At 48.5% G+C, this 17,391-nt stretch overlaps 1 protein-coding gene across 1 annotated transcript in view; it reads right to left on the bottom strand.

Annotated features, from left to right (window-relative positions):
• ENTPD2 (ectonucleoside triphosphate diphosphohydrolase 2) overlaps positions 1-4,590 on the bottom strand; it is a 5,006-nt gene extending 416 nt beyond the window's left edge. The window contains exons 1-8 of the mRNA XM_006863789.1: positions 4,474-4,590; positions 2,953-3,070; positions 2,431-2,581; positions 2,100-2,259; positions 1,786-2,013; positions 1,136-1,390; positions 933-1,052; positions 28-162 (exon numbers count right to left, since the gene is read on the bottom strand). Coding sequence (XP_006863851.1) covers positions 28-162; positions 933-1,052; positions 1,136-1,390; positions 1,786-2,013; positions 2,100-2,259; positions 2,431-2,581; positions 2,953-3,070; positions 4,474-4,590 — 1,284 coding nt within the window. The remainder of the gene's footprint in view (positions 1-27; positions 163-932; positions 1,053-1,135; positions 1,391-1,785; positions 2,014-2,099; positions 2,260-2,430; positions 2,582-2,952; positions 3,071-4,473) is intronic.
• Positions 4,591-17,391: the final 12,801 nt, after the last annotated feature.

The following is a 17,391-nucleotide window of genomic DNA, read 5'->3' as shown; positions in this document are numbered from 1 at the left end:
TGGCTCCGCCCTGCCACCACGGTCCACCTCTTTCTGGAAAGTCACGCCACGGAAAGCATGATCATCGAAGCCATAGCCATGGCTCAGCAGCTGTTGCACAAATGTGGCCACCGCACAGTAGTCGGCCAGGCGAGAATCATTCTTGGGTACCAGGTCCTGCAACTGGGACGAAGGCGGACAGTGTGGCCATGGTGAGACCCGTTCACGGACCTGGAGGTCTGCGGAGGTCTCACGCAGGCTTGGAGGTGTGGCCCACAGCTCCCTTCACACGCAGGGAATGCAGGGCAGAGACCCCGTAACCAACCCGAACACTTAGCTTGACTGAGGTCAGGCCAGGGGCCGAGTGTGCTTGCATGGCCAGGTGAAAGCCTCTGCCCTTCCTACTGAGTAATGCTGAAGAACACAGAGGAGAAGCCCCCCTGGGATGTGGTCCTGACTTGTTACATCCTGGGGTCTTCCCCAGTGTACAAGGACAGTGCAAATGACAGCCTGTTACCATCTAACCCTGTGGACGGCTCAGTCATCACCACACTAGGACAGGTGGGCCAGAGGTCTCTGTGAGCATCTCAGACCCAGCATGTTCAGAAACAAACCTCCTTAACCAGCAACATGTTGGCCTAGAATCCAGGGTCAGAAACCTGGACGAGTCTTCAAATCCTCTCCTATTTCCAAACCCTGCAGCGTCTCTCAGAATCCTCCATTTCAGCTTTCTCCCCCAGGCTCTGTCCCAGCACCCTCCTCAGTCCACTTCCGCAGCTCTGCGCCCCAGGGCCTGCACCAAGCGCCCCACCCCTCCAGATTCCGGCCCCACCTGGCTTCCAGGTGATACACGCACCCCTCCCCCACCATAGCTGACCCATGAGTCGGACTGATTGACCAAGAGCCCACTCGCACAGCCCTGGAGCCGGTGGGGGAGGGGAAAGGGGCCTCACCTGGTGCCAGGTGTGGTTGCAGAGCCTCCCCGTAGCCACCTCTAGCTGCTTCAAGGTTGCCACGGGAAATCCCATCACAGTTCTCAGGAATTCTATGGTGTAAAAGAAGGCAGAGAAGGCCTGCAAAGGAAGAGGGTCTCACTAGGCAAACCCCAGGCACGTCACCCTCCCAGCCCACTTCAGCCCCAGCACACTGGGCTTACCATGAAGTTCCCAGCTACAGGGGGCTGGAAAACCCCATTGAAGGAGCAGTGAGAAAAAGGGCAAAAGGAGCGATTGAACAGCTCTGCCACCAGGCTTTGACAGTAGGTAAAGTTGCTGCTTCCTGACAGGCGGACACTAGCGCTGCTGTTGAAGGTGTGTGGCCGCTGGCCTTCTGTGCACGGGGACCCGTACACATCCTGGAGGTGCACCTGGGCGGTATAGCCACTCGGCCAGCATGGGTGGGCGCCTTTGTCCTGGGGGGTGGCATGAGAACAAGTGGAATAGCTCATCACCCTAGTCCCAGGAGGGCCTCTCCGGGAGACAAGCTGTGCTCAGTAACAATCCACGGCTCCCTGTAGCCTACTGAACAAAGACGGAATCCCCTGGGCAGGCATTCAAGACCCTCTAAGATCTGGTCTTCCTTTCTCCCCAGCCTGGTACTCACAGGCTCACCCCCGGTCCTTGAGACTGTCCCATGGGTTCAATTGACTGCCACTTGTCCTGGCCCAGGGAATGGCGGCTTTGGTACCGGCTGCTTTGAGGCGCTGCACGGTATGGCTGCAGTCCAGGGTCAGCTCTGGGGCCCTCCTCACCCACCTCCAGCAGGAAGGAGCATTGTGAAGGCGGGAAGCCTGAGAGCAGGCGTTACCTGCAGGACTCTGGCCAGCAGCCTCCGGAGGACCTGGTCCCGCCCGTAGCAGAGGAAGCTGTGGGTATAGACGCGGTAGTTATGGCCATAGAGCCTCAGCTGGACCTGACTGGCTGGGTCCTCAGCTTGACTGGCTGTCTCGAAGGTGATCTGTGTCGAAGCACCCCCTAGGTCCATGGCGCCCAGTGTCCCCTTCTTTGGCTGGAGCCACTGGCCCACCCAGTTGTACTGTGGAAGTGGAGACTGGGAGTCAGCAGGTAGATGGGCACCAACTTTCTGTGGCTTGCTGGGCCCCTCCCTTCATCCTGGCCCACCTTGATGAAATTTTCCAGCAGGTAGTTGACGGTCACCCAGCCGAACACCCCTTCATCATGTCCAGACAGGATCTGGGCACCCCGGAAGTCAAAGGGGTACTTAATCAGTGTCTGTGTCACACTCTCAAGGACTCTGGCTGAGGTCTGGGGATTGGTCAGCCTGTGAAACAGAGGCCTCTAAGCAGCCACGTCCCCAAGTGGCTCCTGTCCTACTTCTGGGGTACACCTAACCCTAACCCAGTCCCAGAACAGCTGAGGGTATGTGGGACACACCTGGGCAGACATACCACCCCCCCTGGCCAGCTGCCCAATCAGGAAAGGGTCCACTCACTGGAGCAGCCGCATGCCTGCAGTGGCCCCCAGGTACAGGGGTGTGTCGGCATGTTGCTCCTTAGGCACGTCCTTAAGCCCCTTGTCCAGGCAGTTAACGAGACTTTGGCCAGCCCTGGGGGGATTATCTGCATAGCTGGAAATGCCCCCACCTGGAGGAAGGCAGAGAGATGGGTCAAGCCTGCAAAGCAACACTGAGGGTCTCAGGACCCCAAACCAGAGGGCAGTTGAAGCCCACCTTTCCAGCTGAAGCCTTCAGAGACAAAGGGGCCAGGTGCCACCCAGAGTCTGAGGCTGCCACCTGCCCAGTGGGTGTGGACCCAGGTGCCAGGACAAAGCCATCTAAGTCAGTGGAGCCCAACCCTTCCATCTACTACCTGGGGTTCCCTCTCTAGAATACAAACTGCCCACAGCTCCTCCCAGTCCCAGGGGCCCAGCTGCAAGAGGCAGACAGGCCTGGACTGCTGGGTCTGTAGTGGCTAAGGTCCCAGGGAGCGGCTATGCAGGCCCCAGGGACACTCACCATGCACATTACAGAAGCTGTGCTCACCCACGATACCAGTGTTATTCTCCTTGTCTGCTGGCCACTTGTACACAAACATGGAGGTGTGTGAAGAGCCAGCATCCAGGACGATGCCGTACTGAGGATGGGGAGAGGGGGCTGGGATCAGCCTCAGGGGCTTAGGGACCCTGGAGGCTATGCCCTTGCCCCTCCCCCCCCCCCCCAGCTCTCTACCCCCACTCCATCCAGTGGAGAAATTGAAAGCTTCAAACAAATTCCCACTTTCCAGAGGAGGGAACAAGCTCAGAGAACCCCCCCCCCACACACACACACATAAACAGTTTGGCCTTGGTCCCTGCTGGTCTGCTCTTTGCCTTGGATTGCTTGGGTTGCCTGAAGCCCTGCAGGAACACAGGTGTGTCCTGGAGGCCAGCATGGGAGGCACCTGGCCCCAGCTTTCTTGCCAGCCCTGGAGGAGAAGAGCTGTCGGGAATGCCTGGGCCACACATGGAACCTTGCCCCAACTGGTGGGGGGCTACGAGTGAAAGCTCAGCCAAGAGGTACCCCATCCTGCTCCGATACCGGTACCGCTTTTCCTCCCCCTGTACCATCAGCTTTGACTTCAGCCCAGGCTGGAGAGGCGGAAGCTAGAGCCTCAGGGGACCAGGGCTGGAGGCAGGCTGGGTGGAGGCCTCCAACTCAGCTCACACAGCCTGAAGACTCTCCCTCCTGCGTCTCAAAGCCAGAGGGAAGGAGGTGAGTAAGCGGGGTTGTGAGGGGTGAGTGGGGGAGGCACTGGCTCAAACCTTCCTCGAAACCTAGCCAAACCCGGCACCCTGCTCCTAGAAGCCAGTTTCTAGCACCTGCCCAGCGGGTCTGAATTCCAACGAAGACATCAGGGATGGAGACCACGCCCCCCTGGCTCCCATTCCCGCCAAGGACATTCACGAGGACAATTGTGAATCCTTCCCACCAGGAACTCTCCCCCCACCACCCCCCTGGGTAGCAGCCAGCCCACCCTCCCCCAGCGATGTTGCGCGACTGCAGAGTCCCAACCCCACCCTCTGCGGACTCGCGGGGCTTAAAGGCTACTTCCCACCCGGGCCAGGCCCGCAGAACCCGGTCCCCGCAGAAGCCCACTAAGAGGTTACCAGTCCCAAGCAACTTCTGACCGCTTGGCCTGGAGATTTGGCCCAGCCCACCACAATCCCTTTCCGACCAGCCCCAGCTACCCCGCTCCTCGCCCAGTGCCGGTGGGGTCCCATGTGGACCCTAACGTCGCACTCTAGTGCGACGGCGACTCCCGGCGCCCTGCGGACCGTGCTGGGCTCTTCCATTGAGGCCGGCGGTGCCGTGAGGCTGCATCGGGAGGCTTGGGGCGCGGCGTCTCGAGAGTTGCCGGGACTTCGGCCTCCAGCCCCACGGCGGCCCGGAAGCACTGCCGCCGCCCCACTTCCCCAGACGGGGCGCAGAGCACTGAGGTCCGGGGCGCGGCCAACCCGGCTCCAGCTGCTCTAGACGTTCGCGGAGCCCGGCTCGCACCTTGAGGCGGGGGGGTTCCTGGACGTCCTGGGTGCGGATACAGAGCAGGAGCAGACCGACGAGGCCCACTGCAGCTAACAGCAGCAGCGGCAGCAAAGACAGCACCTTCCCAGCCATGAGCGGGTGCGTAGGCCAACGAGGCGGGGGACAGCCAGCGGCAACGAGTTCGCCGGCCGACGCGGCTGGGGCCGCGGGGTAGACTTCGGGGGCGGGGCGGCCCCGCCCACAGTCCCTCCCCTCCCGCTGGCTCCGCCCCACCCCGCTTCCCCGGGCCCTACGCCAGGAAATGTAGGTGTAAGACGCGGCCCACTGAGTCACACGCCACAACCTCCTAGCGCTGGGGTCGCTGCTGGGTGCTCTGCAACCAGAACCCACTGTCCTTCCTACCTATGTACCCCATAAACTGGTACCCTCTAACCTGCCCTCTGTGGCCTCGAGTACTTACTTACCTGAAGTGTCTGTCCATCTACTGCAGGGGCCGAGAATCCCCATGTTTCTGCAGGAGGGTCTAGGCGCCGCGTTTGGCTAGGAGGCAGGCGCTGCTGCCTGGATGCAGACCCAGCTATGGGGAGGGTCCTAGCACAGGTTGAGGCAGGCTGGGCTGATTGAGGAACAGATTTCCCCCGATGGCATTGGGTCTGGGGAAAACCGCTTCTCCCTGGCCCGCTCCTGCAGCGGTTTCCCGGGAGAGGGGAGGAAAGGTACTACCAGCTGTGTGAAATTCCGCTGAGGTCTCATGAGTAGGCGGGGCAAGGGCAGAAGAGCCAGACACTTACTAGACCCAGGCCCTGCCCCTGAAGTCCCCAAGGTTAGGCATCAAGGGTACAGATGACCCAGGTCCTGGAAGCTTAGAGCCAAACCTGGTGGCAGGCTGAGCCACCCTCCCCAAACAGTGCCTAGACGGTTAGGCCTGTTGAAGGAAGGATCAGCCAGCCCTGAGACAGAGCTCAGGGGGCCCTTTTCCTGGGAGGGAGGGAGGGAGGCAGAGGAGGCTCCCAACGAAGTAGGAACAGAAAGAAGCATGTAAACACAGCCTTGGAGGACGGGAGGGGAGAGGGTGCCTAGCCCAGGCCTGGGGTGCCAGTCAGCACACAGCATGCTGGCTGTGGGGGAGGGTTCATCTGGCCCCTGCACCCACCAAGTGCTGCCCTCTCTGCTGAAATCCCACCAGGACCCTGCGTGCCACCAAGCCCCCTCCTTCATGTCTGCAAGATGGCATTCCAGCACAAAGAATCTAGCGTCAGGGAGCCATGTGGCAAGACCACCAGGGAGTGGCCCCAGTTAGGGTGGGAAATGGGGGCAAAAAGAGTCTTTGATGGAGCCCAGGGCCTAGGCAACGCCCCAGCGGCTGCACCCAGCAGGGACAATGGGGCTGGGAAGGCTGCCCGGACAGACTGAGGGTCTGGTGTCACAGGCCCAGCAAAAGAGTCTTTCTTCCAGTTCAGGACCAAAGGGAGGGGTGGGAAACTGGCTAGAGGGAGGGGGAGGTCCCCCCTCTTGCTTTTCAGAGCCCAGCCTGGCATGGGGGAGTCAGAAGTGACCTGTTTCCTGCCAGTACTCCCAACACCAGCCTGGATGGGACAAAGGCACCTAGAGCAGCGGACACATGAAAGTTCCCGCCTCCCCCACCAGTCCCAGCCCTCACCTCCCCACCAGGCCCTACTGACCTTTGCTGACATCTCTGTACTGGGACAAGTAACCGGCCCAGGCCAGGGCAGTGGAAGCAGGGGTGCAGACCCGGCCCTGAGGAGCTGGCTCCGTGAAGTCTCTGCTTGGCTGCGTGGAGAGGGGGAGGCCCTGGGTAGGGAACAGCCAGCCTGAAGGGGAGGCTCACCCGTCATCCATGAGGGAGGGCCACTTGGCAAAGGTTCCCTGACACATTCCTTGTGAATTGTATCAGACACACAAAAGAGCGGCTGGACCAATACCAGCAGCTTAGGAAAGGGACTCTTTCTAGTATATTAGAGCCCTCCTTGGTGGCCCTGACCCACGCACTCCCTCTTTCCCACAGGAAAGTATCTACTGTCCTGAATTTTATGTCTGCTTTTCTTTTCTTTATGATATTGCCACCTGATGATGCATCTCTAAATAGTACACTGTTTAGTGTTTCCTGGTTTCCAATTCTATACTAGACACATTGTGTAACTTGCTACTTTCACAAACATTGAGAGTTTTCAGATTTTTCCATGTTGATGTTTGAAGTTGTTAATAGTTGCTACATTGTTTTCACTGTGTGACGATAGTAAACTCATGGATCATTTTAGTGTTGGTGAGCACTTAGGGGATTGGGGCTTTAGGCTGTTTTATGTAGGAGTGGCGTTGCTGGGGTGTGGTATATGGGTATGTTCAGCTCTCCTAGCCAAAGCCCAGGTATCTTCCACATCGAGAATTCCCATCAGCACTCTCATTAGCATGTGTGCTGGTTAAGCCACATCCTGCCAGCATTTGGTACTGTCACGCTGGTCTGCTCACAGTGAAATGACGTCTTAAGATCCTAATTCACGTTTTCTCTGGCGCTGTTGTCGATTATGTGAGCTGAGCTGCTAGCTGAAAGGTCAACGGTTCAAATCTACCAGCCGCTTCATGTGAGAAAGATGAAGATTTCGGCTTCTGTAAAGATTTACAGCCTCAAAAACCCTATACAGGGTCATTATGAGTCAGAACCGACTGTGTGGCATATAACCACCACCACCTGGTCCTAAAGAGACCCCCTTATCTTTTGTTATGCTAAATGTTACCTCTTCATGAAGTGTCTGAGTTTTCAGTCCATTTTCTATGCATTGTTTGGTTTTTTTTATTACTTTGTGAGCATTCTTTATATCTTTATGTTGTTGTTGTTCAGTGCCATCAAGTGGGCTCCAATGCATAGCGACCCTGTATAGGGTTTCCAAGGAGCGGTTCGAGTCCATCCGTCACTGCATGGGAGAAAGATGAGGCTTTCTACTCCAACAAAGATTTAAAGCCTTCGGACTCATTCGTGTATACGATTTCCGAGGAACAGCTGGTGAGTTTGAACCACACATCTTGCGGTTCAAGCCGACCCTATTGTTGAGTGTTTATCCTATAGTACCACATCAGAAATCCACTATATATATATATATATATGAGCATGGTGACTCTGTAGGATAAACACCAAACTGCAAACCACAAGGTCAGTGGTTTGAGCTTACCTGCCACTCTGCAGGAGAAAGATGAGGCTTTCTATTTCTGCACAGATATACAGACTCGGAAACCACATATAAGGTGGCTGTGATCAGAACTGACTCGATGGCACTTAACCACACAATAAATGTATGTATATGAACTAGGGTTTCCAAGGAGCAGCTGGTGAGTTTGAACCACTGGACCTTGCAGTTCAAATAGCTTTGCAGTCTGGTGCATTAAGCCACAGTGCCACACCAGGACTCCTATATATATATGTATATATGTAACTGATAGTGACACTGTATAGGGTTAAAGTCCAGTGAGTCACAGACCAGTGATTATCCAATTATCTGACAGCGCCACAACAGGACTCACGTATATATACCGTCACTGTGGTTAATGCACTGGACTGACCCTATACAGGGTCACTATGGATTGGAACCTACTCAAGGACACTTAACAACAAAAAGGCTTCAGAAAATTTGTAGGAAATTTTAATTCTCTTCTAATTCCATTTTTCCATGGATGTTTTAAAGTTCATGTATGCATCACTGACGTCAAGTTGATTCTGGTTCAGAGCGACATTTAAGAACAGAGTAGAAGGGTTGCTCCTTTGGTTTTTTGAGATTGTAAGTATTTACAGACACGAACAGCCTCATGTTTCTTCCAAATGGGTTTGAACCACAAAACTTGCGCTTAGCAGTCCCATGCTTACCCCTCTGTTCCATCAGGATTCATGTTTCTCTGGAGTCGCTGGGTGGTACCGATGGTTATTGAAAGGTGGCAAGCTGAAGTTTCCCCTTGGAAGAAAGGCTGACCAGACTCATCACTGAAGCCCTTTGGACACAGTTCTACCTGACACACGTGAGGGGCCAGGAGTTGGAATCAACCTGATGACAGTTAATCCTTTGTTAAATAATGAAACTTCTTTTACCCCACATGTGTCAGATTTTGCTCTACACTGTTTGCAAAGGAGGGAGCCCTGTCTGAATAAGCTTTTCCCACCACTAGGTCATAAAGATAGTGACCGCTATTGTTTTCCCAAAGCTTTATAGTTCTGTGCTTGAGGGGAGGATGTTGTTGTTGTTGTTAATAATAGTGTGAAATATTCCAGTTCACACTATCCTGTATGGAGAACTGATAATCCCAGCACCGCTGACCACTGGGCACATTCGGCCACATCATTTGTTTTCTATTGATGGGGGCTCCACTGCCACCAGTCTGCCGGATCGTGTACCGTTTCAGGTTGTGAGTTGCTATGATTCTGAAAGCTATGCCACTGGTATTTTAAATACCAGCTGGGTCACCCATGTGGGGCAGGTAGCAGGGGAGGTACCAGACTAAGACAGACGAGGAAGAAGGCGAGGCAGACCTCTCCTACAAGGCTGCCCACTGAAAACCTTACAAACAACAGTGAAAGAATGTCAGCGAAGCCCCTCAGGAAGGAAGGCACTGGGCAAGAGCTGCGCCCTCAAAATCGAATTGATTTTAATGATTTGGAGGAAGCAAAGCTCTCGGGACCTTCACTTGCTGATCGGGCACAACTCAAAATGAAGAGGAACAGTTGCAATAAGCAATGGGAAGGTGGAAAATATTAAGGTGTATTCTAGAAAAATTGGAAGTCATCAAAAATGAATCCAAAGCCTAAGATCAATATCCTACACATTAGTGAGCTGAAATACACTGGTATTAGCCATTTTGTATCGGACAATCATCTGGGTTAAAATGCCAGAAATAGCAAATTGAAGAATAATGGGTCGTACTCATTGTGAAAAAGAACATTTCAGGATCCATTGTGAAGTACAGTGCTGTCTATGAGATATTCATACACCTACAAGGAAGACTGGTTAATAAACTATTATTCAAATGTACCCACCAACCCCTAAACCTAATAATAATGAAACTGAAGAATTCTAGCAACTTCTTCCGTCTGAAATTGATCGAACATGTGATCAAGGTGTGTTAGTGAGTACTGGTAACTGGAATGGGAAAATTGGAAACAACGAGGAAGGATCAGCAGTTGGAAAATATGCTCTGGTGATAGGAACGATGCTGGAGATTGCATGATAAAAATTTTCAAGACCAATGACTTACTCATTGCAAGTATCTTTTTTCAACAATATAAATGATGACTATACATGTAGACCTCACCAGATCGAGTACACAGGGATCAAATGAACTATGTCTGTGGGAAGAGATGATGGAGGAGCTTGATGTCAGCAGCCAAAATAATTACAAGGGTAACTATGGAATAGACCACTAATGCTCCCCTACAAGTTCACATTGAAGCAGAAGAAAAGTAAAACAAGGTCACGAGAGCCAAACTATGGCATTGACTATAGTATATCCCACCTGAGTTTAGATGCCATCTTAAGAACAGACACGGGGCATTAAAAACGAACGACCAAAGACCAGAGGAGTTATGGAATGACGTAAAGAACATCATACATGAAGAAAGCAAAAGAACCTTTAAAAAATGGGAAAGAAAGAAAAGAAAAGAGTCTTCAGAAGAGACTCTGAAACTCGTTCTTGAACAGAGAGACGCTAAAGAAACAATGAAGTAAAAGAGTTGAACAGAAAATTCCAAAGGGTGGCTCGAGGAGACAAAGTCAAGTATTATAATGAAATGTGCAAAACCAAAAGGGAAGAACACGCTCAACATTTCTCAAGCTGAAAGAACTGAAGAAAAAATTCAAGCCTCAATTTGCAATACTGAGGGATTTTATAGGCAAAATATTGGATGCAGGAAACATCAAAGGAAGATGGAAAGAATGCAGTTACTGTACCAAAACAACAGTAGGTCATTGTTAACCATTTCAAGAGACAGCGTATGATCAAGAACCAATGATACTGAAGGAGGAAATCCAAGCTGTACTTAAAATATTAGTGAAAAAGTTGTTGTTGTTAGGTGCCATCGAGTCAATACCGACCCATAGCAACTTTATGCTCAGCAGAACGAAACACTGCCCGGTCCTGGGCCAACCTCACTACTGTTGCCACGCTTGAGTCCATCCATGCTGCCACTTTGCCAATCCAGCTCATTGGGGGTCTTCCTCTGTTTCTCTGACCCTCCACGTTACCAAACATGGTATCTTTCTCCAGCGACTGGTCCCTCCTGACAATATGCCTGAAGTATGAGAGATGAAGTTTGGCCATCCTGGCCTCCAAGGAGCACTCTGGCTGCACTTTTTCTAAAATGGATCTATTGGTTCTTTTGGCAGCCCATGGCACTTTCAATATTCTCCTCCAACACCATAACTCAAAAACATCAATTCTTCTAAAAAAGTAAGCTCTTGGAACTGACAGAATACAGATAGAAATGTTTCAACAAACTGATGCAGCACTGTAGTGCTCACTCATCTAGGCCAAGAAACTTAGAAGACAGCTACCTGGCCAACCCATTGGAAGAGATCCATATTTATGCCCATTCCAAAGAAAGGTGACCCAATAGAATGCAGATATCATGGTACAATATCATGAATATCATACACAAATAAAATTATGCTACAGTTTGCAAAAACGCATCAACAGGGAGCTGTCAGAAACTCCAGCCAGATTCAGAAGAGGACACAGAACGAGGGCTATCATTGCTGATGTCCGATGGATCTTGTCTGAAAGCAAAGAATACCAGAAAATGTTTACTTGTGCTTTATTGACTATGCAAAGGTATTCAACTGTGTGGATCATAACACACTATGGATAACATTGCAAAGATTGGCAATTCCATAATTGTGCTCATAAGGAACCTGTATATAGATTAAGAGGCCATTGTTTGAACACAAGAAGGGGATACTGAATAGTTTAAAATCAGGAAAGGTGTTCTTCTGCATTGTATATTTTCACTACACTTATTCAATCTGTATGCTGAGCAAGTAATCCAAGAAGCTGGATTGTATGAAGAAGAACGTGGCATCAGGATTGAAGGAAGACTCGTTAACAACCTGTGATATGGAGATGATACAACCTTGCTTGCTGAAAGCAAACAGGACTTGAAATACTGATGAAGATTAAAGACCACAGTCTTCAGTGTGGACTACACCTCAATATAAGGAAAACAAAAATCCTCACAAGTGGACCAATAAATAACATCATGATTGAACGGAGAAAGAAACTGAAGTTCTCCAAGACTTCATTGTGCTTGGATCCGCAGCAGTCACATAATCAAACGACATATTACATTAGACAGATCTGCTGCACACACTCTTTAAAGTGTTAAAAAAGCAAAGATGTCAGTTTGATGACTAAGGTGCACCTGACCCAAGTCATGGTATCTTCCGTCACCTCATATGCATGTGAAAGTTGGACAGTGAATGATGAAGAGATGATGCATTTGAATTAAGGTGTGGACAAAGAATATTGAAAGAACCCAGGACTGCCAGAAGTACAAACAAGTCTGTCTCGGCGCAAGTACAGCCACAGTGATCCTTGGAAGTGAGGAAGGCAGGATTTCATTGTCTCATACTTTGGACATTTTGTCAGGAAGGGTTCATTCCTATAGAAGGACCTTATGCTTGGTAACGTAAAGCATCACTGAAAAAGAGGAAGACCCCCAACAAGATGGATTGGCTCAAGCGTAACAATGATGAGACTAGCACAGGATGGGGTAGGGTTCCATCCTGTTGTGCACAGAATCACTATGACATGGAACTGAACACCAGCAACACTCACGCTCCTCTCCCAAGGCATTCGAGGGTATCTCAACCTTTGGGAAGAAAAGTCCCGCCCGCTCTCCTTTTTATCTCCAGTTTCTATGCCTACTGTGCTTCATGGAAATTTTAGAATCAACTTACCAAGTCTTTAAAAAACCCTGTCAGGATGTAGACTGACAGTACATGGAATGTATAACACACAATCTGGGGACAATTTAAAACACTGAGTCTCTCATCCAAAAGCACTGTACATGTCTCTGTTGGTGTTCTTTTACTTTCTAAAAATTTAAATAACTTTCTCCCTACAAGTCTTTCACTTTTTATTTTTGTTGTTGTTAAATTTAGTCCTTGGTGCATTCTTTATTACTTTAAATTACATTTTCTGAAGACCTTTTTTGCTGGTCTACAGAGATTCAATGGACATTTTTAATATCAAATTTATAATCACCACCCTGGTAAACATAATAATTCTAATATTTTATCAGTAAAAATTTGAATAAAATGAGTCCTAGCTGACAGTAGTATTTTATTTCTGGTCATAAAAAATAATGCTTTCAGTATTTCACCATTAAACATGTTAATTTTTTATTTAAGTCTCTATTTTCCAATTTAAAAACATATATGAATCTCATACATGTACCCTGGATATCCACAGACAAATGTAAAAACCTTCCCTAAAAGCCAAGACTGTAAATTCCAATAAGCCAAGTCCCCCCCCATCCAAAAAAAAAAAAAAGCTAAAGAGGATAGAGAGAAACACTGTAAACTGATGATATATGGAGGGGATAATAATCAATGTAATGAAACAAGCTATATGAATGGTTGAATGTGAAGCTGATGATGTGCCCTGTAAACTTTCACTCAATGCAAAATAAAAACATTTAATTAAAAAAAATATATGAATTAACACTGTTTTATTTAATGTCTTTTGAATCTCTTGAGATAGTCATATGATTTTTCTCTTTTAATCTATTAACATTAAACTCATCTGCATTCCTAGAGACAAACCCAGGTTGAACGTATTATACTATTTAATTTTATACTTACCTGGAGTGGTGGCACATTGGGCTAAGCACTGGCCTCCTAACTGTAAGGTCCAGGTAAACCTACCAGCCAGTCTAAGGGGCAAAGATGAGACCGTCTGCTCCCTAAAACATTTACCACCTTGGAAACCCATGGGGCCGTTCTATTCTCTTTATAAATCAGAACTGAGTCAATGGTAGTGGGTTTCCCTTAAAAAGTGGAACCAATTTCCCTCCCCTTGAGTATGGGCTTTGTAGGATAAGCACTGAAATGCTAACCATGAGTTCAGCACCTCCCACCCACCTGTGCTCCATGGGAGAGAGACGAAGCTGTCTGCCCCCATAAAGATTTATAGTCTTGGCAGTCCTGTACAACGTCACTAAGAGTCGGAATTAACTCGATGGTCGTAGATGGAGGTTGGGTTGAGTCAGGGCTGAACTTAGTAGCTCTTGTAACAAATAAAATCGCAAGAAGTCATTGTGTGTGACTTCTTAAGACTGAGCCATAAAATCTTGTGGCTTCTTTCTAGCTGTTGATCTTGAATCACTTACACAAGGGTGCATGCACTGCAGTGTTGTGAGGACATTCACGCAGCCTTGTGGAGAGGTCCTTGTTGCAAGAAACTGTGGATTCCTGCCAATAGCCATGGAGGCACGCCATTTTGGAAATGGGTCTTCCAGCCACTGGCCCAGCCTTCAGATGATACAGCCCCAGATTTCTTGGCTGCAACCTCATGAGATCCCAAGCCAAATTTCCCCACTTCAGCCCCTCCCGATTTCATAACCCACAGAATCTTTGAGAAGATAAGTGTTGCTTTCAGTACAACATTTTGAAGTAATTTGTTATGCAACAATAGTTACCTAGTTGTTTTTATTTACTATTCCTTATGAAATTCTGGTGCGGTGCTGTGGGTTAATGTGCTGGACTGCAAAAATTGGTTTGAACTGTAAAGGTCTGTGGTTCAAACCCACCAGCTGCTCCTTAGAAATCCTATACAGGGTTGCTATGGGTGGGAACCGACTCCATGGCACTTAACAACAACAACTTAAATTCCAGATCTTCCTTTTAGGAACACCTTCCTTCTGCTTAAAGTTCTTCCTTTGGAATTTCCTTTGGTGATGTTCTGTTGGTGGTAAATTCTCACTTTCTGTTTTGTTTTTTAATATGTTTTTATTTTGCCTTAATTCCTTAAAAATATTTTATCTGTGTAGGAACATCTGGGTTAAAAATTACTTTGTCTCAACTATTAAAGGCAGCATTCTCTAATACCTAATGGCAGGTCTTGTGCGGATGATTTATATTCAATCTCTGAATTCTTTTCAGCTCTCTTAAGGGAAAGTGGGCATGTTGTGTTATTCATCTTGGTTAGGATTTGTTGGGCCCTGAGAATTGATGTTTTTGTCAAAGATAATTCTGGAGACTTTTATGTCAGTTGTTTTCATCTATCGCCCCTCCTTCCTAATCCCATTGTCTCATGCAAGAGAGCAAACTAGACTATGGTGGTCTCCCTTTCTACCCTCCAAGGCTCTCACCCTCTCTTTCATAGTTTCCATCTCTTTGTCTCCCTGGGCTATGTCAAGGGTAATTCCCTAAACTCTGTCTTTCCATTTACAAAATCTCTTTTTAGCTGTTCTGAACATTTCTATCTAAAGTTCAGTGAAATTATTGAATTGTAAATTATAATTGCTATAGTTTTATTTTAAGAAATTGAATTTGTTTCTCTTTTGTATTTGACTGGGCATCTTATATAATGCCAGATTACATACTTTTTTTGTAAATTGCTGTTAATGCTGTTAAGTGTGTTCCGACTCATAGTGATCTTGCACAGGGTTTTGGAGGCCATAAGTCTTTTTGGAGGAGTCATGGTGTGGCGCTATGGGATAAGCACTGGACTGCTAACCACAAGGTTAGCGGTTCAAACCCACCATTCGCTCCTCAGAAACCCTATACTGGGTTTGTATGAGTCCGAACTGACTTGACAGTTGACAACACTTAACAGCAACAATCAATCTTTTTTTTTTTTTTCTGTAATGTTATAAAACCATGGTACTACTTTATTAAGTGACTTATACAATCTGAACGTCCATATAATGACAGTCGTAAAAAACTGTTTATAATAAGGATGGACTGATTTTCAGAATTGTCTTTGCACAAAGCCCAAAAGGGAACAGGAGAGAAGTGAGTGCTTCTGGTGTTAATGATGTTGTTAAGTGCCGTTGAGTCGGTTCCGACCCATAGCGACCCTGTACAGGGTTTCCGAGGGTGTAAATCCTGACGGGAGTAGAAAGCGTCATCTTTCTCCCTCAGAGCGGCTGGTAGTTTTGAACTGCTGACCTTAAGGTTCGCAGCCTGATTCGTAACCACTATGCTACCAGAGGGTACCTTCAGTCGGTTCCAACCCAGAGCGACCCTGCATAGGGTTTCCAAGGAGCAGCTGGGGAGCTTGAACTGCCGACTTCTCAGTTCAAACTGATCTTGCAGTCCAGCGTACTAACCCACATTTTGTTGATCAACAGAGTAAATGGTGTCATCAATTCACCTAGAAACATCAGCCAGCTCTGGAGAAAGTGAAGTCTTGGGACCTTTGCTCTCAAAGTGCAGCTTCAGGGTTAGGGTTGGGCGTCTGTGTCCTTCAGACAGTGCGGGTGAGGTTGCCATTAAAGCAGATTAAGCCCCGATCTTTTGCTCATGTCCCTGTTTCTGCTTTTATCCAGCTCGCTTTTTGGCATTTTTATGCTGAGACTAAATCTTTGCCTACCCACGAGCCATCGTATCTGGGCTGGGACAGAAAGCCTCATTTTACTTCTGCCGAGTTCGAACCACCAACCTTGTAGTTTGCAGTCCTGTACTTATCCTACAGAGCTACCCAGTTTGGTAGAATTGTTGTTATTAAGAGCCGTTGAATCCGTTCTGACTCAGAACAACATCATTTAGTGTTGTGTCCTGTTGGAATCTGACCCAGACACCACCCTCACCACCCCCCCAAAAAAAAAAAACACTCTAACTTTCCCATCGGGAGGTGTTGGCCAGCCCTCTCAGCTCCTCCCCGAGCCATCCTGCATCCAGACCACCTACTGAGCCCAGAGGTCCTCAAGTTCAGAATGAGTTCCTTCAGTGACCAAACACACAATGTGCACGGACGCTATGACTCAGACCCAAAATCAATGCAGTTCCAAGTGTAAAAAACACAAACCTACTCACCACCCAGACGGTTCCAAAGGAACAGTTCCAAAGGGGTGGGTGGGCCCTAAGGAGATGCAGTATTGCGTGTCTTTATCTTCTGTGAAGCTGTTATGAGTTTGTTTCTGTGTTTAGTTTTTGTTGTTGAGAATATACAAAACCGACACCAGTTCAGCCAGTTCTTAGTGTACAAGTCAGTGACATTAATCACATTCTTTGAGTTGTGCAGCCATCTCTAAGTTATTCCTCCACCAGGAACACAAACTCACTGCCCCCTAATCTTTCAAGTTGCTATGGTCTGAATAGATTCTGAATAGATAGTTCTTAAAATAGCAAAATGTTCAAGGCAGGCCATTTCAGTAGTTTAACGACATTACTCTTTGGGTTTAAGACGTGCCAGAGGATATTTTTGGTGTCCATTTTAAAGATGATCCCAAGAGAATAGTTTTAGGGTTTCATCCATCCTCCATGGCTCCAGAAAGTCAGGCGTTTATGAGAATTCGAACTTCGATTCTTCATTCCCCGCCTCCACACACCCTCACCTCACCCCCACACTGCTTGACCAGGATTCTTCTCTGGAATCTTTGATCAGAATGTTCAGTGATGGCAACGAGGCCCCTTTCCTCCTGGTCTCCTAGCAAAGCAGGCCTTAGTTCGAAGCGACAATCTGCCACACATTTCACATCCTCGTCCCATTCCTGACTCTTTCTCTGTTGTTCCAGGTGAATGGAGACCAATTGTTCTGCCTGGATGGCCACTTGCAAGCATTGCAGACCCCAGGCACTAAGCAACACACTAGGAGGTACAACAGAAGCATAAAGCATGTTATTAGGTCAAATTAACATGGAGATTACATGAAACCATGACTCTGAACCCCCAAACCAAGAAACCAAATCCTATGTGGTGTTTGTTGTTGTTGTTG

Source organism: Chrysochloris asiatica, unplaced genomic scaffold (genome assembly GCF_000296735.1).
Source record: "Chrysochloris asiatica unplaced genomic scaffold, ChrAsi1.0 scaffold00056, whole genome shotgun sequence".
Taxonomy (NCBI): domain Eukaryota; kingdom Metazoa; phylum Chordata; class Mammalia; order Afrosoricida; family Chrysochloridae; genus Chrysochloris; species Chrysochloris asiatica.
Note: the sequence above shows the minus strand (reverse complement) of the source record. Positions and strands in the feature narration are given on the sequence as shown.